Source organism: Palaemon carinicauda, chromosome 22 (assembly GCF_036898095.1).
Source record: "Palaemon carinicauda isolate YSFRI2023 chromosome 22, ASM3689809v2, whole genome shotgun sequence".
NCBI classification, from domain to species: Eukaryota; Metazoa; Arthropoda; class Malacostraca; order Decapoda; family Palaemonidae; genus Palaemon; species Palaemon carinicauda.
The window spans coordinates 35,923,317-35,947,099 of NC_090746.1; the positions used below are offsets into that span (position 1 = coordinate 35,923,317).

The 23,783-nt window shown below is 44.0% G+C and overlaps 1 protein-coding gene across 4 annotated transcripts in view; it reads right to left on the bottom strand.

Annotated features, from left to right (window-relative positions):
• Positions 1-23,783, bottom strand: part of SCAP (SREBP cleavage activating protein) — a 305,057-nt gene that overhangs the window by 145,898 nt on the left and 135,376 nt on the right. For all 4 annotated transcript variants that reach the window (XM_068346119.1, XM_068346120.1, XM_068346122.1 and 1 more), the window contains exons 7-8: positions 10,532-11,940; positions 9,943-10,160 (exon numbers count right to left, since the gene is read on the bottom strand). In XM_068346119.1, coding sequence (XP_068202220.1) covers positions 9,943-10,160; positions 10,532-11,940 — 1,627 coding nt within the window. The remainder of the gene's footprint in view (positions 1-9,942; positions 10,161-10,531; positions 11,941-23,783) is intronic.

A 23,783-nucleotide genomic window follows, 5' to 3' on the forward strand; every position in this document is an offset into this window, starting at 1 on the left:
GGGAAGTTGAGAGTTAATGTGGATAAGAGTAAGGTTATGAATGCACGAGAAGGGAGGGTGGTACTAGGTTGAATGTTATGTTTGAATGGAAAGTTACTTGAGGAAGTAAATCAGTTTAACTACTTGGGGTCTGTTGCTGCAAATGGTGGAGTGGAAGCAGATGTACATCAGAGAGTGAATGAAGGATGTCAAGTGTTTAGAGCAGTGAAGGGAGCGGTAAAGAATAAAGTGTTAGGAATGAATATAAAGAGAGTTCTGTATGAAAAAGTGATTGTACCGACTGTGATGTATGGATCCAAGTTGCGGGGAATGAAAGCAACGGAGAGACAGAAATTGAAATGAATGTGTTCGAGATGAAGTGTCTGACGAGTATGGCTGGTGTATCTCGATTAAAGAGAGTTAAGAACAAAGTAGTGAGAATGAGAATGGCTATAAAATGACAAATTTAAGAATGATTTGTATTTTTCCTAACGATACAAACCTTGAGCTCTTTATTAGGGAATATACTTTTGACAAAGCTGAAAGACTAGCCATTAGACTTTTAGTGGGGTATAACTACCACACCACTAGTTAGCACGGGGTAGGGGGAATTACCAGCTACCCTGCCCATACACACACCTGTGTCCTCTCGTCAGATTTGATAGTAGGCAGAACCTGCAGAGGGATAAGTGATGGCAGGACAAATTTGCATAAAGAGCTCAAGGTTTGTACCATTAGGAAAAATACAAATAGTCCTTAAATTTGTCATTTATTCTGTCACTAATACAAACCATTTCGCTCTTTATTTGGCATCACTCACTCTAAGGTGGGAGAAAGTCCTGATCAACTGGTTGGAGGCTGCACGTATTAGCGGCCTGAGCAACCCGTGTGATTGTATGATACTAACAATGTGACTTGTCTAGGTAAGAATTCTCAAAAGTCTTCGGACTTCCTTGAGCAAACCATAGACGTTACCCAATTCCCACCTCGCACAAGGGAAATGGTTATTACCTGCAGACAGAGGAGTCCAGCCTTCACAGTACTGTAGATGCTGTGCCCAAAAAGAGGGGAAGATGATATAAAGAAGTCACTCACATCATTCATCCCAGAATTAATCCCGGGTAACGTCTGCCCTCCACCATCTGCTATTTGTCCATCAAGGAGCTTGAGGTTTAAACCACTTGTTGTGCAGCCACCACAGGTCCGATGGAGAACGTTGCCATGTTCCTGTGGGTTATGTCTTACAGGTAACAGGCGGCGAAGGTTGTCTGACACTTCCATACGACCCTTGAAGAACCTGCGCCACAGAGTATTTTTTCTTGAATGCTAGGGATGTGCTAATGCCCCTAATGTTGTGAGCTCTGGGTTTCCGCGTTTGCAGAAAAGAGTCAGGATTCAAGCTCAGGTCTTAGTGATTCTCCTTTTAACCTTCTCCATACTGACGAAGAATCTGCTGACTCAAGTTCTTTTGAGGTAACACCTTAGAGCCCTCACTGGGCACAGTAGCAGGTGATCTAAGTCATCAGTTACATTATGGCACTTTCAATCCAGAAGGGTAAGAATCTAGGATCCGCTATTCCCGGATTTTGCGTCTTGGCAATATACTCAGGGTCGAAGCCAAACATTATCTGTCCCCATACCCTTAAATGGGAGACATCATAGGAAAGACCATGCAGATCGCTTACTCTCTTGGCCGAGGCCAGAGCGAGCAGGAAGACCGTTTTTAGAATCGGTGAAGATCTGAAGCCTGACATAACAGCAATCGTAGTAAAACAGCATTTCATGGAGGTGGTCTAAATTCCGACTGAGGACAGATAAGCTCAAAACTCTGTATGAGGAGAGACAATTCCAACGATGAGGAAATATTAACTCCTTTCAGTCTAAAGGGGAGGCTCAAGGCTGAGCGATATCCTTTCACCACCAACACTGAGAGGAGTTTATCCTCCCAAAGATACATGAGGAATTCCTCTATCATTGAGATAGTAGCATCAAGAAGAGAGATACTCCTTCAACAATACCAACCACAGAAGACTGTCCACTTTACCTGGTATACTGCAGCTGAAGATTTCCAGAGGTATCCACACATCTTTTTTGCAAGAAAAGCCTCTCTTCGCAAGGAGATGCCAGATAACCTCCAGGCATGAAGACGTAGGGACTCTATGGCTTTGTGTTAAATCTTTATGTGTGGCTGTATGAGTTGATTGTGACGTGGAGGAAGTTCTCTCGGGACCTCTGTTAGTAGCTAAAGAAGGTCCGGGAGCTATGAAGATCATTGATAGGTTGGTGGATGTTCTTACCTTGTTAAGTACTCTTCTAATGCGGCAAAACAAGGGGAAACTTGTTGGATGTTCTTACCTTGTTAAGTACTCTTCTCATGCGGCAAAACAAGGGGATTATGTAGACATCGATGTTGTCCCACTGTTGTTGAAACGCATCTTGCAAAAGTGCTCAAGGATCCGGTATTGGGAAACAGTACAGCGAGAGCTTGCTGTTCAGAGAGGTTGCGAACAGATCCACCGTCGGGGAACCCCACAAAGTTAGGACTTTGTTGGCTACTAGATGATTCAAAGACCACTCCGAGCCCACTATCTGAGTCGCTCTGCTCAGATTGTCTGCGAGTACATTCCTCTTGCCCAGAATGAAGCGAGCTGATAGGGATATCGAGTTGTCTTCTGATCATCTTAGCATCTCCGCAGCTAGATGGCATAGGTAGGTGCTGTCGAAGGGTATCTCTTTGTGTTGTTTTTATATGCCACCACCGTGGTGTTGTCGCTCATCAACAACAAAGAGTGACCCGACAAGAGCTGTTGAAACTGTTGTAAGGGCAGAAAAGATGCCCTCATTTCCAAGAGGTTTATGTACAGGATACTTTCGAACTCGGACTAGACCCCAGAGGCAGTGTGATGCAGCAAGTGACCCCCCACCCTTATTTCGATGCATCTGTGAAGAGCATTAATTCCAGGGGGGAAGAGAAAAGATCTACCTCTCGGCGAAGGTTGTCGTCTGACATCCACCATCTCAGGTCCGCCCTCTCCTCGGGTTCCATACAGACTAACAGGTCCAGTGGATCCTTGTGCTGAGCCCAACTAGACTTCAGCCGCCACTGGAGCAATTGTATTCACAGTCAGCCGTTGGTTACCAGATGTTCCGGGAGGACAGGTGCCCTATTAGATGTACCCATTGTTGAGCTGTAAGAGTCTCAAAGTAAGAAGGGACTTGCTACCTTCTTTAGTCTTTGTATCTTGTGGGCCAAAATTGATACCAGGGAGAAGACCCTTATCAAAACCTGAGGTGCTTGACAGGCTGAAACACAGCACCTTGAACTGGTATCATCGGTTGTCTATGATGCACCTCAAATACTTCCTTGATGACGGTTGGACTGAGATCTGGAAGTATGTATGAGTCCTTCAAATCCAGCATACACACATGAAGTCTGCTGATGTGATTGCCTGTCTGACCGTTTCTGATGTCTTCATCCGGAATGGAGATTGTTGCATAAACTTGTTCAGAGAGGAGAGACTGATGACAGGTCTCCAGCCTCCAGACGCCTTCTTTACAAGAGTCGACTGTAGAAGCATGAGGACCTATCCAGGACCTCTTAGATTGCATCCTTCTCCAACATGGTCTGGACTTCAGTCCTGAGGGCCGGTTCCTTCACGGATCCCTTCGTGTAGGAACTCGATGGATTTGGATGCCGAGTCAAGGGAGGAAGAGATAGCGTGAACGGGACGCAATAGCCTGAACGTATAACAGAGACCATCCAAGCCTCAGCCACATATTCCAATCACCTCGACCACTGGCTTTGCATGCATCATATTACAGTTGGACAAGTGGGAGGACTGCCCCTCCCTAGCAGGAATGCCCACATCCACTACCTCTATCTCCTTTTCCTCCTTTACCGCCCTTACTTCCCTTAGTCTGGTCATTTGCCTAAATGGGCTTCTTTGTGGATGTCTTGAGAGAACAAGTATTTCTACTGCTCCCTTGTGATCTAGCGAGCGGCGGCTTCGGGACTGCAGGAGAGGCTGCGTAGTGCCTCACTGTAAACGCCCTCTGGAGAAGTGCTTTGTGGCTGGTCTTTCTCCAACGCTCTGCTGCTCTCTCAGCATCTTCGACGTTGAAAACTGAAGGATCCTCCATAGCTGAGGTTCGTAGTCTCATCACCTGCTATTTCGGTACCTGCCTGTGGAATCTTTCAATCTCTGCATTGCGACGCTTGACCCAGTTAGACAATAAGTTTACCACTTGGTGGACCAGGAACTCAATGTTCCTTGTACCTGAGAGTAGAAACAGAGACATAGACTCTCTTGCCTGTTCTTAAGACCAATCCTCTATCCTGAATAGGTGGCCCACTGACCCTAGCCATAGATCAAGCCGCGAAGTAGCCTGCATGGCATACTTAATGACCCTTTCAATGTTAAGAGCGTCGCTCACTGAGAAGTTCACCTGCAGTCCCACTAGTCTCTGAAACAAAATGCCCTTGGTCAGAGACACTATGGATGGATCGAGGGGAGACGCTGCTAGGTTTTCCTCCACTTCTTCATAGTACCTTCTCTGCTGGACAAAAGGTGGAGGGAGGAGTTCGCTGCATCACTGGACCGTAAGGACTGGGAACCTACGGCGATCTGTGCAAAGGCCTTCTTTCTGCCCGCCATCAACCACCTATACCAGGGTAGAGCTCTGCTGGTTTAGGCAGGTTTCTGGGTACCATACAGAAAGTTCAAGACTGTGTCCTTACCTTTAGGTGGGGTACTGGAAGGATCGTCAAGCCCATTAATAATCCTGATACATGCCAGGACTTGCCAAAATGCGTGATCCATCTCCTGCCCTATTGCCGAGATCTTAGGGCTTGCTGCTTTTGGGAGTGTGGCCATGTCCGGAGTCTTGCTCAATGCCTTCGACCCACGAGCTCGCACAAATAGGAGCCAGGGGTGGACACCGTCTTGGAACCTTCCTCTCCCTCGGTTGAGGTAGGAATTCAACGAGTAAGGAAGGTTTCTTCGAGTTCTTCTTCCTGGACAGACTAGAAGTGCATGTGGGAGGACAGATGTAAGAAGCCTGGGTTGCTTCTGCAGAAGGAGAAGGCTGGACCGTTCGAGCAGTCTCAATCGGCAACAAACAGTAAGTCTTCATCAACAAAATCTCTCTCAAAGATCTTAAGCCAATGCTGGTCTGGGGGTGAAACATGTCGCCCAGGAAAAGAGTTGGTTGGCTTTGTCACCTCCTCTTCTTTTCTTCTTTGACAGGATCATCAGAGTTAGCTTCAATTTTGAGAAGTCCTGCTGCAGCTTACCAAAATCTATAGGGGGATTACATACCATAGGATTCTGCCGCCCCTGCATTTGAGCTAGAACAGAACTCCATCGTCTCGCATCGGATGGAGGAGAGGTTTGAACCTCGAGGAACTTGATGCCTCCAGCGGGATATGTGGCTACCGGGTCTTTACTCGAAGGAACCTTCAAAATACCTGTAACTGCTTGTTGAAATGCCCTGACCAACTCATGGAACCAGGGCATGTCCTTATTGAAAGAAAGAACGGTCATCGGGGCCCCATGAGGGAGTTCACGTTCCAGGGTCCTTCAGTAAGGAGTTTGTGCTGTTCTGCCTTCCTTCTTCAGGGGGGAGTACTTGAGCTTACCTGAGAGAATGTGTACCGGCATGCTGTCGCGTTCCGTCTTGGAGGAACGAACAGATGTTCGTGGATGCGTAACTGTAGATGTCGAAGCTCTCGGCAAGTGCACTCGCTTATCCTGACAAAACAGTAAGACACGAGGAGGAACTCTCTCGTACGTGATCGCAGGCTGTTGTGTTGATGGTCACTGCTGCGTGGTCACGAGTTACAGCGTGATCGTGTGTTACTGTGTGGTCGCAAGCTGCAAAATTGTGCTGTCTTGTCGTTGAAGAGTCTGCCGGTCATTGTTTATGTGATCGCTCTGGAATGCGTCGATCATTACGGTTGACTTTACTACAGGTATCCCGTGCTAGAGATGGCGAACCTTGGTCGTTGTCGGCGAGTACTCTTGGAATCCTCTGGTCACGTGTCGTCTGCTCATACGTTGTCGTCAAAGGTGCGGCACTCATCAAAACTCCTACGGGAGTTTGACGAGCACTCCTGTGCGATCCCGCAACAGGAACTGGGTGAGTCATGCTGGAAGGACAAGTCAAATTAGATGGACGAGACATATCAGCTGGACCAGTCATGCTGATTGGAAGAGTAAGGGTCAAATATCACTGAATACATCAAATATGCCAGCCAGGTATTGCAGTTGCATCCAGCCTACTTGTTAACTCGTCGTCTTGTTCCGACGAACCACGCTCAGAGGGGTTAGAGAAGGGTGTAGACGAATCCAAAACCCTTCTCGTCATCCTGCGCAGAGGAGACCTCTCAGGAAAAGACCTAACCAGCAAGCAGGAAAAGTGTCCCAAGAGAGGAGCATCAAGAAGCTTGGGACTTAGCACCTCTTCTGCCGATTGAGCCAACTCAGAACGAGAGAGTGCACCGTCGTCAGCACGCTGAGAAGCGAGACCGAGGTTGAGCTCTGGGTAGGCTGCAAGTGGACTTCTTCAACAATACGGTAATAGTGCAGGGGAAGTCTGAAACAGGTCGGGAAACTGGAGACACCACCGGTGCGACACCTTAGTAATCTCTTGGAGGGAGACTGAGGTCAACCTCTGAGGAAGCTTGAGTACGCTTCCTCTGTGCCCTTAGCTGAATCAGCTCCAGCAGACCTTCCTCCGACAGGGGACCAGCAGTTCTTAAGGAAGGCCACAGTTGAAGTACGTTATCAACAGACAATAATTCCCCTGAGACAGAGGGCAGCGCTGTTTCTTTAGTAGAAGCGGCGTAGTCCTCCAATCCTAAGGGTTGTCCAGACGTCAAAGGGCCACTGCTTCTACTTGATTGATCCCCAGGAGACCGATTGAGCAGAAGCTTCGAGAAGAGATCGAGAAGACGAAGAAGAAAGTAGAGGTTTCTTCGCCTTCAAGGATGACCCCGAAGTTGACATATCCCTCTTTGACTTTTTACGTCACCTACCAAATCTCTCCCACTGGGAGGATGACCACTCCCGACATTCTACACAGGTATGCTCCTGCATGCAAGGGCGTCTACTAAAGACCGGACACAGAGAGTGAGGGTCGGTCTCAACCAGAGACATGAAGGTGCTGCATTTGCTCCCTTCAAGTCTAGGACAAGTTTGCATACAAACCTAAAACAGCAACACTCACACCTAAAAAAAGGAAAAGCAAAAACAGATTAGTCAAAGGCCAGTCAAAAAGGTTTAGTGATAGAGAGAGGCAATGTCCACTCTCAACCGAGCCAAAAGCAACAGTGACAAGAGAACTCAGGTGTGTGTGTGTGTGCGCGTGTGCGTGAGTGAGGTAGCCGGTCCTATCCCCTTCCACTAACTAGAGGTGAGGTAGGGTAGTTATACCTCACTAAAAATCTCATGGCTAGTCTTCTAGCTTTGCCGAAAGTATATTCTCTAATAAAGAGCGAAAGGGTTTGTATTACTGACAGGACAAAAGTAATTTAGCAGCTCGAGCGGATATAAATGTGTTGAGGTGGTTTGGCCATGTAGAGAGAATGGAAAATAATTGACTGCTGAAGAATGTGATGAAAGCAAGAGTTAATGGGAAAAGTACAAGAGGAAGCAAAGGTTTGGGTGGATAGATGGAGTGAAGAGAGCTCAATGAGACAGAAGGATAGATGTGAGAGAGGCAAAAGTGTGTGCTAGAAATAGGAATGAATGGCGAGCAATTGTAACGCAGTACCAGTAGGCCCTGATGCTTCCTCCAGTCGCCTTGGTGACAGCCGAGGTAGCAGCAGTAGGGGATTCAGCACATGAAGCTTCAGGTGGATAACGGGGGAGGGTGAGCTGTGGCACCCTAGCAGTACCAACCAAACTTGGCTGAATCCCTCGTTAGGCTGTGAGGAGCAAAGAGAAGAAAAGTCCCCTTTTTCTTTTCTTTTTTATGTCGGCTACCCCCCAAAATTGGGGGAAGTGCCTTGGTAAATAGATAGAAGAAAACACCCCAAAAGTGAAAAAGTGCAGCAATAATTTGTTCGAACTGGTTGAGATTAAGGACGAAAATGAATGATCTGTGACAGGTGGATGTGAGGGGTTTCCCCTCATGCTACATATCATTTACCAACTACCTTGTTAACAATGCAATGGCTATTCCAGCTCACACTGAAGTCATCTATTTTAGAGGTAGAAAAGGATTATATATGAGTAGGAACAACTATTTCTTTTTATAATACAGAGTCATCATTATTTCTTTCTTTCACTCTAAACATGTCTGTTTTGTAAGTAGTAGGTTGACCAGGGTACCAGCCACCTGTTGAGATACTACCACTTGAGAGCTATTGAATCCTTTGACTGGCCAGACAGTACTACATTGTATCCCTCTCTCTGGTTATGGTTTAATTTTCCTTTGCCTACACATACACCAAGTAGTCTGGCCTATTCTATACAAATTTATTTCTTCTTCATACACCTGAAAACTCTGAGATTACCAAATAATTATTCTTCTTTGCTCAAGGGGTTAACTACTGCACTGTAATTTTCAGTGGCTACTTTCCTCTTGGTAAGGGTAGAAGAGACTCTTTAGCTATGGTAAGCAGCTCTTCTATGAAAACGACACTCCAAAATCAAACCGTTGTTCTCAAGTCTTGGGAAGTAAGATGGCATCTGCACCATGGTCTTCCACTGTCTTGGGTTCTCTTGCTTAAGGGTACACTCTGGCACACTATTCTATCTTGTTTCCCTTCCTCTTGCTCTTTTTTTATTTTTTATAGTTTACATATGAAATATCTAATATAATGTTGTTATTGGTCTTAAAACATTTTATTTTGAATGTTCATTACTTCTCTTATAGTTTATTTACTTCCATGTTTCCTTTCTCCTCACTGGGCTATTTATCTCTGTTGGAGCCCCTGGGCTTATAGCATCCTGCTTTTCCAACTAGGGTTGTAGCTTAGCTTATAATAATAATAATAATAATAATAATAATAATAATAATAATAATAATAATAATACTGGGACTGAACAAAAAGTGAGGTCATTAATTAGTGGGTCTTGAGGTTTCGAGTGGCATATTAACAATGCTAATACTGTTATGATTATATCTGCTAGACAATAGATTGCAGTGTCTGGGGACATTTAGAGACCACAAATATAGACATATATGAATAAGTTTGTTTGAAAAACTATTCTATAAAATCAATAAAAATTCCAATGTCTATTAACAATAAGGAAAGTCTATATGAATTTACTTTTATCAATCACTCCTTGGCTCTCCAAAAGCAGAACAAAATCTGTTTCTGATCCTTTTCATAAACCATTTATCTCAGCTTCTACAGATTTGTTACACCAACCATTCACTTAATGACTATCACATATAACAAACAATTGAAGCAATTATATCATTATGATAAGAGTTGGTGCACTAGGAAATTGCTGATAAGTCCATTTCACAGGATTTTATTTTCAACGTTAAGCAGATGATGAAGAATGCGATGTAAATAAGCATTGCTTTAACTAAATATACTGAGTGAAGATTGACATATAAAAGCCATATAAAATGAAAAAGATGACGATGAATGTGATGTAATTACGCATTGCTTTAGCTGAATAGACTGAGTGAAGATTGACATACAAAAGCCATACAAAATAAAAAAAGATGATGATGAATGTGATGCAAAGAAGCATTGCTTTAACTAAATACCCTGAGTGAAGATTGACATATAAAAGCCTCATAAAATTAAAGTATCCCATCAGTAGTAAGGAACACTTATGTGAAGGTGAGCCAAGGTTCCTGATTAAATCAGCAGTTAATCAATCATTCTGATCTGGATTGCCATTTATTAAACAAAGATAAAATAAAAGCTTCAAGTATCACATGGACACGGAAAATACATTTAGTACATAACTCAACTCAGTTGAAAAACAAATAGCATACCTGCGATTTTTCATCTCGTATCCTATCCTTTCCCCACCAGGAAGCCCTCCATTCTGCATAATTACGTGAACATATGCAATGGTAAAGAGCAATGATGCTATAAACCAAACACAGTACAGCAGGGATAACTAAAATTGCAGTTAAAAGCATTTCACCACTTGAAGTTGGTATAAACGCCATTTCCTCTTGCCAGCCTGACCTTGTACTATCTGCCAGTTCTGTACAATAAACAGGAATGAAATTAAAGTACTCCAAATAACTACTGTACTTATGACAACTTCAAATTCCATGAGCGGGAAAATAAGCAAGAAATTACAATTCTAAAAGGTATTTCTCTGAATTATCAAAATTTGATAATTTGAGGCAATCATTTCCTATTCCTTAAAATAAAAAATAATTCATAATATAAATTCTCTTCAAATGCAAAAACCTTTATGAATGAAACAAGAATTTGGATACAGCTAATAAATTAAACAGGCCACTCAATAGACAAAACTTTTCAAAAAGCTACTTCATTTACTAATGATCCACTTCATTTCTTATACTTTAGAATACAAGCAAAGACAAAACCAAACAATGGACTACTAACCTCCTTGGTGTTGCTTATCTGAAAGCCATGGATCAGTGTTTGGATCACTTGGATTATGGACACTCTGGGCATCTTCTGAGGACACTGGGATTGATAATAATATTGGTGGCAAAATGCTTATATAATGACCAGTCAAACTAATGTTATAATAACTAAATAAGGTTGGCCAATGCGAGTGAGGCAACTTCCTTAAAATCGAACGGGTGCGATGTTTCAGTAGTTTAAAACTATCTTGCTTTTGTACTGTCGAGTTCTCAGAAAGAGAGGGTTGGCTCAATAATGCAGCAGATGCTTGAGTAGTTGCTGGATCAATTTCAGGAGGTGTAATTACTGAACCTTCTGAAAGGTACATATGTCTTGATCGGTTTGTTAAAGAAAAAATAATTGAAGGCAAATCTCTTAATCTATGAGGTTCATGAATGGGCTCAGAAAATTCTTCCAGCAAACCCGAATTATACATCAACCATGCAATCCAACCTACAAATATGCAAATGAACATCCTTTGAAACATTCGCTTCTTAGCAAAAAAATAAGTCACACGTAATCTCTTTGGCATATCACTGGGATTTTGAGGTTTAGACTGAGGGTGTGCTATACGATCCTGACCTGTAGACTTTATGGTTGCAGATGCATGTGCATTTCTTCGGTGAAGGTTTGGCACAGACGTGGAAGTCCGGTCTGTGTTACTGACTAGAATCCGGACGTTGAAGTTTGGGTTAAGAGGCTGATACCTGAATAGTGGATTGACAGCAAAAGGCCCTCCAGACACCAAGGACTGTTTCTTCTGTTCTTCAGAATCCTCATATCGCTGAAGGTCTATAGAAAGCACAGATGTTAGGAAGACTAACTGCATATACAAATCACAGAGAAGAACGACACTCCCATACACACATATTTCCTGAACAACAGGAATAAATAAAAAGAAAAACACAGTCACTAGTGTTGTCATAGTTAAAAAATACTTTGTGATTGTCCATCCCTCACGTGCAAGACCCTGAGCCACACGTATCTTGATATCTAAATGGGCAGGTGTGGACAAAACAGACCTAATCAAAACCATACTATTTTCAAATCCAATTAACCCAGAAAGAACGGGGTAAACATACTTCCCTTTGCTATGAAGAGGACGAAGACCAAAATAAGCACAAAAACCAACAGCTATACACAACGATGATATAAGAGTAGCCTGGACACTAACTGCCATTCCTAGCTTGCTTTTAAACATGTCCATCTTAAGAATTGAGAAGTAAATAGAACCAAATAAAAAACAGTAGAAGATGACCAACATAACTTCCCAAAGAGACAAACGAGAGGGGAAGTATATATGAGTGATATCTTCCCTTTCAGGTCGAACTGGCTGATGAGTAGGGAAACGTGATGTGAGTTCTTTTTCTAGGCCATTCACAAACCTGAAATGTAAAGTAACACATTTTATAAAACTGGACATGTTAAACAGAAAACTAACATATTTATGTAAAATTAATATATATTACCTCTACTACTTCATCGTCATATATTCATAAAGGGCCACTGAATAAGACTTTTTCCCAGTTAAGGTGTGTATCAAAATGTACATAAAAATTCTACAGCTTGACTAAAAGGTATCTTGTTATCCCTTCATAATAGAATGTCCTAATTTTAATTTCACTAATAGGCTACATCTATATAGCAATAGCTTTACCTGATATGCACAACAGGTTTAGTGTTTATTACATGTACAGTATAAATAAAGAAAATACTTAAGGTGAACCCTAGATCCTTCATTATAGTAGGGTGAAAAATACAATGAGCTTGTAATAAATTTGAGGTAACATGACAAATTCTTAGATAATTTGTATTCTTCCCTAATACAAACCTGGAGCTATTTATTCAAAGGCACCCATTAGATTTCAAGTGCGAAGTGGCAACCCTACCTAACCACTACAGTAGGTAGGTAACGGGGATGCTGGGGGCTACCCAGCCAATTGTATCTACTCAAGGTTCAGTGAACCACGTCACTTTTTGATGGCAGGACAGGCTTATTGGGTGACAGGTGATGGCGGGGCAATTTATATAAATAGCTCCGAGTTTGTATTAGTTAGGGAAAAATACAAATAATCTCCGAATTTGCCATTTATCCCCATACTAACAAATCTTTCGCTATTTATTTGGAGGACTCACTCTTAGGTGGGTGGCAAGTCCGACTAATAGCTTAGTCATTGACCCGGGTTTCCCTAGTACAGTATTAGACTAGTCAAGGGAAAACCTTGCACCTCGCATATCAATACCAGTGAGATATCATAAGAACGTCTAGGTAAGAAGATGCTCCTTGTTAAAATAAGAGCCTTACAAATGACAAGACATGTCCCAAGGCCTACCTTACAACAGGCATTGAGGACATGTATAAGTATATGCAAAACATACTTGGTTACACAAGGGAAGTAGTTATTACCTGCAGAGGTTGAAGCCAGCTTTGCAAAGGTACCCATGGCGCTGTTCAAAGGAGGGGAAGATGATGAAAGTATAAGAGCCAGGCATACTTTCATTCATCCCAGTCTTACCCCGGGTAGCCAATGCCTCTAACTTTCTGCTACTTGTCCAACGCGGAGCCTGAGGTATCATTAAACCACTTATTGTGTCATCAAAACAGGAGTGATAGAGAAAACGTATCAGGTCTTCTGTGGGTCACGTCTTGTAGGTAAGGAAAGGTGAAGATTAGACACGTATCTACCCTACCAACGAGGAGTTGCTTGAGAGTGCTATGGACCACAGAAGTGATAGAGAATCATATAAGATCTCCTGTGGATCACGATAGCAGGTAGGGTGATGTGAAGAACAGACACATTTTCACCCTACTAATGGCACGGTTTGTGCTTTAAAACATTATGGACGGATTCGCCCTAAAACATACAGAGCTCTGGGTCATGTCTGTGAGGAGAAGAAGAGGGATTCTGTGACTGCTATCGGACCTGAGTCCTCGTCAATACGAGATCCTAACAACCTCCTTTGACCTTCCAAAGGTTAGCTAGGCATGCTGAACCTAAGGTGCAAGCTCCATCATTGTTTTCCTGAGATATGGCAGCAAGATAATCACTGGCATGAAAAAGAAAACAATGACTAGTGTGCTATAACCTTGGGGCTAGGTAACCACTTCCTCGAGGTATGTCCCAAGTAAGAACCTGAGGTTCAAGCTGCCTGAACAAAATACAGTAATCCCTCGCCATTTCGCAGCTCAAGATTCGCGGTCTCAGTGCATCGTGGATTTTCAAAAATATTCATCAAATATTAGAAAAAATAGTGCGAGAGTTACGCGGGTGCTAGCAGAAGGCAGAGTACAGTAGAACATCAGGTATCAACACGGAGATAGAGCGCTACTCAAAATCCACCTCTATGATTTGCTGGCCATCTCGGCTCCAGAATCTCACAAGCTGATTGGCCAAGCCGCCGAGACGCTTTACCCAGCATCTCTCCCTGCCGTGCGCCCCACGAAGGGAGACCGCATTCATTGTTCTTTCTCGCTTCGCTTGTGTTGCTTAGTCTTGCCGCGTGGAACGCTTAGCTATTTTCTTGTGCTTTTTAGTCAAAAATAGTGCTTGTGACGCCCTTGAAAATGGCTCCTAAACGTCCTCTACCCTCTACATCCTCTAGTGAACCCAAGAAGAAGAGAAAAATGATGACAGTGAACGAGAAAGTAAAATTATTGGACATGCTTAAGGCAGGCAGTAGCTATGCGTCTGCTGCCCGCATTCACGGAGTGAATGAATCGATGGTTCGCCACATAAAAAAAGATGAAATGAACATATGTAAAACTGCCTCAATAACGTTCTCCAAGGACACTAAGCGTGTTGTAACTCCTTGTAATAAGACGATTGTGCAAATGGAGAATGCATTATCAATATGGATATCGGACTGTCGGGAAAAGAAGGTTAGTCTCAATACTGTACCAACATGATTCAAACGAAAGCCAAAACCCTGTATGATAGCCTAGTTCCTGAAGGAAAATGGAACGAAGACGATGAAGGTGATGATGTCAACGAAGAAGACGATCCTGCCCACAAGAAAAATGTGATTTTGTTGCCAGCAAGGGCTGGTTTGAGAAATTCAAGAGGAGGTTTGGCCTTCGCAGCGTTCCTTTGTATGGGGAGGCAGCCTCGGCAGACCAAGAGGCAGCTCTTCGTTATATAGAGAACGAGTTCCCGAAGTTAATTAAAGAAGGTGGCTATCTCCTGGAGCAGGTGTTCAATATGGATGAGACTGGCCTCTTCTGGAAGAGGATGCCGTCCCGGACGTTCCTTTACAAGGACGTAGTAAAGAAGCCAGGATTCAAGGCTCACAAAGATCGAGTCACTCTCCTCATGTGCGGGAATGCCGCGGGCTTCATGCTCAAGCCCGGCTTAATTTACAAGTCCATGAATCCTCAGGCTTTGAAAAAAAAAAAACAAAGCCTTGCTGCCCATCTACTGGATGAGTAATAAAAAGGCATGGACAACTAAAGCCCTCACACTCAACTGGTTCGTGAACTGCTTTATCCCACAGGTGAAGCTGCACCTCGCGGAGAATGGGCTGCCCTTTAAGGTCCTCCTCTTGATAGACTGTGCAGGCGGACATGCAATGGATCTGCATTATGACGGGGTCCAAGTGGAGTTACTGTCCCCCAACACCAATTCCCGCATACAACCAATAGATCAGGGGGTCATTCGGGCCTTCAAGGCCCTCTACACAAGGTCCACGATGGAGGGCCTCATCTCCTCCATCGATGAGGATGACGAGGACTTCAGCCTCAAAAGATATTGGCGGGAATACAACATTGTAACGTGCCTGGCCAACATTCAGAAAGCTCTTAATGAGATAAAACAGCAAACATTGAATGCAAGTTGGAGAAAATTGTGGCCAGACTTTGTTCATGACTATGAGGGCTTTACGCCAGACGAAGTTCACCACTCCGCCGTAGATAAGGCTGTGAGACTGGCACGGTTAGTAGCCAACGAAGGTTTCTCTGACATGACGACGGATGACGTCAACTCACTGATCGAGTGCCACTCGGAGCTCTAACCGACGAGGACCTTGTCGAAATGACAAGATCAGCGAGTGAGGAAGAAGAAGAGGCAGCCGATGTCGGTGATGACGACGAAGCTGAAGAACGTGGCCTTACCTTGGATAACCTGCAAGAGCTCTGCAACATGGCACGGTCTCTGCAACAAAGGCCGCAGGAAATCGATGATAATATGGTCAGAGCCATCGAATTTAGTAACCGTATTGACGGTGTAATGGCGTCGTACAAGAGCATCTTTGCTCAGATGAAAAAATAACGTCAACAACTTCCCATCACGATGTTCCTAGTGGGCCGAAAACCTTCTGCAGAAGCATCAGATACTCCTCCGGCTTCCCCCGGAGCCACTATGCCGCCTCCTGCAGTTTCTCCAGCTCTATTGGAAGCTGTTGTTGACGATCCACAGCCTCTATCAACTGACGATGAGGCGTCACCTGAGGAGCAGTAAAGCTCTCATTAACCTGTGCAGTAAATCATCTTCATCTTCTTCACCTCCATCATACTGCACAGGTGTTTCATCGTCATTTATCAAGATCATCATCATTTATCAAGATCATCGTCATTGTTAGAGGTGAGTTACGTATCTTGTTATAAGAATAAAAGTTCCAAAAACATATCTACAGTATATAAACGTACACTATTTATATCTACATATGTATGTACATGTACACTTACACTCAATTCATATTATTTATGTATAAATGTAAATGTACATAAAGTATATGTAATGTATTAAATACTGTATTTATATTACAGTATTTATACAGTACAGTACTTTATTTTATGTACAGTATATAATTTATATCATCAATATTTATTTACATGATTCTTTAATGTTCTAATGATAACATATACATTTATAGGGTTAATATACACATATTGTTATTATATATACATGTACATGTACACAAAAAAAATGTACACATTCCAAAAATAGGGAGGGAACCTACTTCGCTGTTTTTCACCTATCACGGCCGGTTCTGGTCCCCATTAACCGTGATAAGTGAGGGATTACTGTAAGATGTTACTTGGTTTCTTGCGTAAGCGAGAGATGTTGAGGGAGAACCATAGGGTACATTTCTCTCTTGGTCAAGTGTCACACTGGGAAAGACCTGTTTTCCAGGTCAGGGGAAGCTCTGCGGTTTAGAGCTACCTGTCCCGTAGACGGCCGTATTACCCCCTACGGGTAACCGGCTCAATTTCTATGGAGACCAACATGGAGGAGCAAAGATCCTTCGATGCTTAAGCCAAAGAACGTGATTTCCTAAGTTGGCAATTTCTGAGTGCATGAAAAGAGTAGCACCTTTTAACTAGGCCCGTTAATTGCGTGAGTATGTCGAGGACCAAGGGAAGGACTATCCTTAGTGTTGAAGAACCTGGAATCCGGCCAGTTCTTCAGAGGTCGCACTCAACCGGAACTGACGCGGTCTTGTCGGATCAGTGGAAGTTTCTACAAGGCAATGACACAGTCTACTGATATCCATATAGGCTATGACTTTCGTGTCACTCCTATGATTACTCGAATGATAGATCGAGGTAAACGAAAGGAGATGTCTCACAGGAGTAGAGACTTACAATCAGTTAGTAAACCGAGGTCTTCAAGACGAGGGCCGATCCTATATAGGAGACTAACTGGTTGGTTGCAAAACCTTCTCTTGAATCACAAGATTTGAAGATTAAGCTTGTCTCACGAGGAGAGACTAACAGTAGAAACTTCTAACCGACAAAGCCCAGCTGTATTCCGGCACCCTCCGTCTTCCTATGAGATTGGATTCCCAATCCAGAGGAAGAGGATTATAGACTGCTTACCATTTCCTACAGGAAATGTAAGATACAACATAGTATCCTTGCAGTTAAAGTCCGAACTGTCTTTACTGACGAAAAGACCTGAGCCGAATATTTCAAGCTCGTGGAGGAGTTAATTTATGAAAAAGAAATATATTCCCCACCACTCCAGTCTAAGTGGAAAGTTCCGGTTACGGGAGAAATTCATCGTCCTACTTCATGAACAAGTCTGTTGAAGGTTGAATGTGTTTCCACTATGGTCTGTGGGCCTAAGGGCCAACATAGGTGGGAAGAACACAGATTTTTAATCCTCTGTTATTCTTGTCAGTCTCCTATGTAGGGCTAACTCGAATCGAAGCAAGTAAATTGCTATGGCTATCGATTAGACAGCACTGAATTCTTTCCCTAAGAGGAGGAGAATAGCGGTAACCTCATTAGGTTGTCTCTCGCTAGGGGAAGGGGGGAAAAACCAGATTCAAAGAATCTGCCTCCCCTATCACCTCCGAGATCTGATTTGCTTCAGGAGACTGTCTAACTAGCGTAGTTCCTATTCAGGCAAAATCGGTTCGTAGGCCGCCCCATCTTAAACAGGAGACAATCTGTTCGCAAACCTTCCTATAGTATAAACAAAGTGTCAAATGAAAATCACGTACGTTTAAGGGAGATGAACTCCCGTAAGTGAACCTGGCCACCTTGAAGCGGATCCCTCTGATTCCACCAACGGCGAGAAAATCTTGGGAACCCAAGAAGCCATGTTTATGACACACAAACAAGAGACCAAAGAGCGAAGGGGTATCCAACTCGCCTGATTAAGGGAGTGTTCCTAGGTTACCAGAAGGAAAAAAAATCACAAATTTTTAAGTAATTTGTATTTTTCCTAACATACTTACCGAGAACTACTTTCTTAGGAGGTACCTGGAATCTCCTCTCAACCGAACAGAGTTTTGTGTAGTTTACCCTACTTCCGTTTTCTGTGAGGACTACCCCAGGCGGAAGGATACGTGCCCTGAGGCTAGTCCCGAGCCAGGTCGCGTGTTAGCTTGGGTCTCGACCCTCAGTAAGTTCTTGGATGTTAAAAATATCTAAGGGTCAGTAAGGCACTCGGGGAAGGAAGGGAGGGCCATTGCCCGAAAGTAGTTCTCGGTAAGTATGTTAGGAAAAATACAAATTTCTTAAAAATTTGTGATTTGTTCCAACACGGAGACTTACCTCGAACTACTTTCTTAGGAGACTTACACTTTAGGAGGTGGGAGTGTCTTCCTGACCTCTACACCCAACTAATCCGGGCGACAAGGAACCTAGGTAGGAAACTAGGTTCTAAGATATCCGGAAAACGAAACGTAGGGAAAAACTACACAAAGAGCTCATGTTAGTGTCTTAAGTACTCACCCTTAAAAATTCCACGATGCTGAGTCCTGTGACGAAGTTGTGAAGTCATGTCTTGTGCAGGTTCTATCTGGGTCTATCTCCGGGGGTCGGGAAAGGAAAGGGACAAGGGTGAAAGGAAACGAACCTGTGTATCTTGGTTTTGCTACCCACGATTGTACCTGGGGCTTCACTGTTAAATCGCTTGGAGCGCGGAGATGACTGTCCCAATAGAGAACCCGTCTAGAGATTTCCTCGAGCAATCCTTGAGGTAATGAGTTGTGAAGGTCGACTGCTTCGACCAGGTGCCTGCTCTAAGGGTCTGGGCCACTGCCATGTTCTTTTCAAAAGCCAGAGAGGTACTTAGACCCCTAATGTCAGGGGGCCTGGGATTACTTGTCAGGGGAAGACCCGCCTTGCTATAGGCCCTGACAATCACCTGTCTTAGCCAATAGATGGTATTCTTAGATACCTGCTTTTTTGATACCAGGGCGGAGATTAGCCGTCCTCTCAAGGTATTTCCTCACGGCTCTGACGGGGCACAACTTCAAATCCTCCGGATTCCCTGATCGAGGAATCGCTGGCATTGAGAACCCATGGATTCCTCCCACCCTCTTAGCTGAAGCCAAGGCCAACAAGAAGACCGTCTTGAGAGTGAGATCCCTGTCCACTATGTCCTTCAAGGGTTTGAACGGTGGTTCACTTAGCATTTTCAGTACTCTTGCCACATCCCACTGCGGCACCCTGGAGGTTTGCGGAGGGCATGCTTGTTCGAAGCTCCTGATGAGCATAGAGATATGCCTAAAGGAGCCCAGATCAATGCCCTTCAGAAGGAAAACTTGGCCCAAGGCTGCACGGACTCCCTTGATGGCTGGTATTGACATGCCCACCACATCTCTGAGGTGTATGAGGAAATCCGCAATATCAGGAACTGAAGCCTTTAGAGGCTTGATGTTTCTTGAGGAACACCATTTCGTGAAAGTGGTCCATTTCGCCTGGTAGACTGCTGCCGTAGACCGCCTCAGATAGCGCGACATCCTCTCAGCCGTTCTTGCCGAATATCCTTCCTTCCTCAGGAGACGCTCGATAGTCTCCAAGCGTGAAGGCGAAGAGACCGAGGATTGTCATGGAACCTTTGGAAGTGTGGTTGCTGCAGGAGGTCTGGTCTGTCGGGCAGAGGCCACGGGGGAAGACACGCTAGGTCTCTTAGTTCAGCAAACCACTCTCTCTCCGGCCACCAGGGCGCTACCAAAGTCATCCTTAGGTTGTGAGCTGCCCTTACCCTGTTGAGCACTTGCCTGATCAATGCGAAGGGAGGAAAAGCGTACACGTCGAGATTGTCCCTTTTGTGCTGAAAGGCGTCCTCTAATGCCGCCTTTGGGTCTGGGACAGGAGAACAGAATACGGGGAGTTGTGCGTTCAGTCTGGTTGCAAAGAGATCCATCACCGGCGAACCCCATTTTTGAATGATGAGCCTGGCTACTTCTGGGTGAAGAGACTACTCGGTACCCACTACCTGGCCCATCCACTTCGGGTGCTGCCCACCCCAGCCTCTCGTTCAGGTACATTGTTGCCTGAACCTTTTCTAGGCTTGGTTTTTGCGTGACTGTGTTTGCCAATCCTGTGAAGATATTTAGGACTGTGTCTAGTCCGACAAGTATCTTTCTTAGGATATACGTTACCCTCTGTAACTTGAATCCTAGGTAGGAGGGGAGGGGGTGATTGACTGAGAGTTGCCAATAGACAACTTTCAGGTCTGACAAGACTACGATCACCCCTTTTTGAAACAGGGTTCTTATGTTCAGAAGGATTAACATTCTGAACTCGCTGTTTTATTTGAACTTGTTGAGTGGCGACAAGTTCAGAATGACTCTGAGTCTTCTTGAGTTCTTCTCGTGAACACCAAACAGCCTTCCCTGGAATTCGATGGACTATAGTTTCCCTACGACCTGTATGCGCTAGAGCTCTCAGGTATACTCCTCCAGGAGGGTTTTGGATTGTAGGAAGAGTTGAGGAAATGATGGTAGAGACATTTCTACCACCCATCTTATTTCCATCTTGATTAGGCCTTGGACCCAAGGATCAAAGGTCCAGCGATCGTAAAGGAACCTCCCTCCTACCAGAAGCATCTCTATGCTTCGAATGATCAGTGGGTGTATATTTTCGACCACCTGCCTGTGACACCACGGTCACTGCAACTGTGGGATGTTGTTGAACAGCCCGATATATATTTCCAGACTTTTCCGTCTTCCTTTTAGGTTGGGGACCCACAACCGTGGAAGACTTTCTCTTTGAAAGGATGCCCCACTTTTGGAGAAGTCCTATGTTCTCCATGGTGGCGTTCTTAATCACTTTTTTAACTACCTCGTCTGGGAAGAGGTCTTTACCCCAGATGTTGGAAGATATTAGCTTCCTTGTTTCATGTTTCACTGTTGCAGCAGCGAACACAAACTCCCTACATGCTCTCCTAGCCTTCATAAAGGCATGAAGGTCATTTACTAAGGTAGCCATACGTATTTTGAGGTCTGGGGTACCTTGATGGGTTGAACACAACTCTATGTAGTTTTGTAGGGATAGGGAGGCTGCAAGTCTCTCCTTTGCCTCTTGTTCATTATACAAGAGCAACTTAGATAATTTAGGGAGATTTTCGTTAAACTGTCGACTGGTAACATCCGCATCTAGTCTTCCTACTGAAAAAGTTAAGTGGGCTTCCTTCCAGTCCTTCTCCTGTCTGGGAAAGGCTAGTGACAGAGGCTTGCACTCCTCGAGTGCAGGACATGGTCTACCTGCCTCCAATGCCTTGGCAACAGATTTAAATGCCTTCCCCATAAAGGGGAATGAAATTGAAGCAGGAGCAAGAAAGGAAGGGTGCCTGTTACCTAGTGTGAATACCTTCGACACCGAGTAACCCGCCTTTTTCAGGCTACTTGACAGGATAGCCTGTGCCTTATCATGGTCGAGAATCATGACCTCCTTCGATTCCGTTCCTTTTCTTGACATTGGTTCATACTTCAGTCGAACGAAACAATTAGGGAAAGCGTCAAAGTTTGGCCAAAACTGGATTTTGTCCAAAGGAACAGCACCCATCCTCTCCGAGATGTAAAGTTTGCCGTTTAAATTCGTCATCAGCTCCACAAACCTCCAGGGATTGGTTTTGGAGCATGCCGGAAGGTCTTGGTCTCTGGGTCATTTGTATGACCCTTGGGGAGCGACAAGTGGAGCTTTACAAGGTTCTATCTTGCATTTCGCTTCCTGCTTTTCGTCTTTTTTGCGAAAGTTTTCTATTAGATTTTTCACTTGGGTCAATAATTGGTCCATTCCATCTAATAGAGGGGTAAAGGTGAAGATGTTGATGTCGATGGCTCTAGAGCCGGCATAGACGGAAACAATTCCAACACGACATTCTCCCCTTCTTCCCGTGGGCGTTTTCTGCCCTCTTTCCCAAAGGCTATCTGGCCGTCGGGAGATGTAAATCGTGCCTGGGGCACCACTATTTCCTTACTTGCTTTCGGAAATAGTAGCTTACGCATCCTATCATTAGGTAAGTAAGGTCCCGGAGAGATTTTCTGGAAACCTCTCACCCAGTTACGTAATTTGAAACGAGGTGCATCCCTAGTCTCTATCGACTTGGAATTCTCGAAACCCTCGGACATTCAAGTCCGACATACATTGCAAACCTGCGGGTTCCAATAATGTAGGGAATCGGAAATAATATTGCAGGGACATGAAACCTGCATGTATTATGACCGTAAAAACACTTACTCTTGATCTTGCAGAAGACTGCAACACATGTCATCTGTTGTTCCTCCTGTAAAGAAAGGAAAACCGAATGAATATACAATTGATTATCTCACTGATAAGCAATATATAAAAGTCATCTTTTAACAAAATAGCTTAGGATAATAAGCTATAAAGGGATAGTGGGAGACACATACTTGTGTATCCCTGCAAACAAATGCTGTTACCTTCCCTCAGTATTAATTATTAGGAGATTCCTCTATCAAGGGAACTCTAACTAAAAGGGTTCTAACCCCTAGGGGTAGAGAAGTGTATAAATCACTGTCCCTTTCCATTCTCAACACTGTGGGGTAAGGATGACTGATTTCTCAATCAGAATATTGAAGAAATACTATTCTTTCAATATAGGAGCGGTACCAGCAGAAGCTCGCACAAGGGTACCCAAGATATGTTAGAAATAACTACCATATAATCATACTATAGTTTTCTATTTGCAGTATATATTATGTTGCAAATTACTGGCTAATGTATAATTATATATAATGTAGATCAGCCAGTGTGCTGCCTTCGTGGCAAGCATCTGACGGCAGGGTCCAGCTGGCATGACGCCAACTGGACTAGGAAAAATAAAAGACATATATTTGTGTATACCACCCAACCTATTTGCTGTGGCCTCCTTTACAATATTAAATCAGAGTTTCCTGATCAGGGAGACTCAAGGATAAGGGTTCTACCCTTTAAGGGTTAGGAGTGTAACACCCCAGCCCATAAAGAATTTGATATTGTAGGGTAATCTGAAAACTGATTTCTAATCAGAATATTGAAGAAATTATATTCTTTCAATATAAGATTGTGCTCAGCAAATACCCGGGTAGAGATACCCAAGATATATTGGAAATAACTACTAGTATAATATATGCAGTAGTTTTTCTATCTGCAGTATATCCTATACTGCAAATATACTGACTTCCTGTATAAACATATACTGTAGTTCAGCCACCATAGCTAGTTCTTGCCGGCACATCCAGCCTGCTAGCTATAAGAGAGAGAGATAGCATGGCGTGAAGGCTACCTATTTCTGTGTATGTATACGTACAGTAATTAAGGATGTAAAGTCTAATTTTATTACCTTTCTCCAGAAAGAAGGTTCAAATGGAAGGGGAGAATGTAACATTCAAGCTTCCATCCAGCCACAGTACTATTGCCAGCAGATCCCGCCGATACACCGCCGACAGGCTAGCCTCCAGTAGCACCAGTACAGTCGGCGTGCTGCCGGCTGAGTCAGCACCAATCTTTGCCGGCCTGACCAGTGGTACTCTGACAATAGAACTTGTG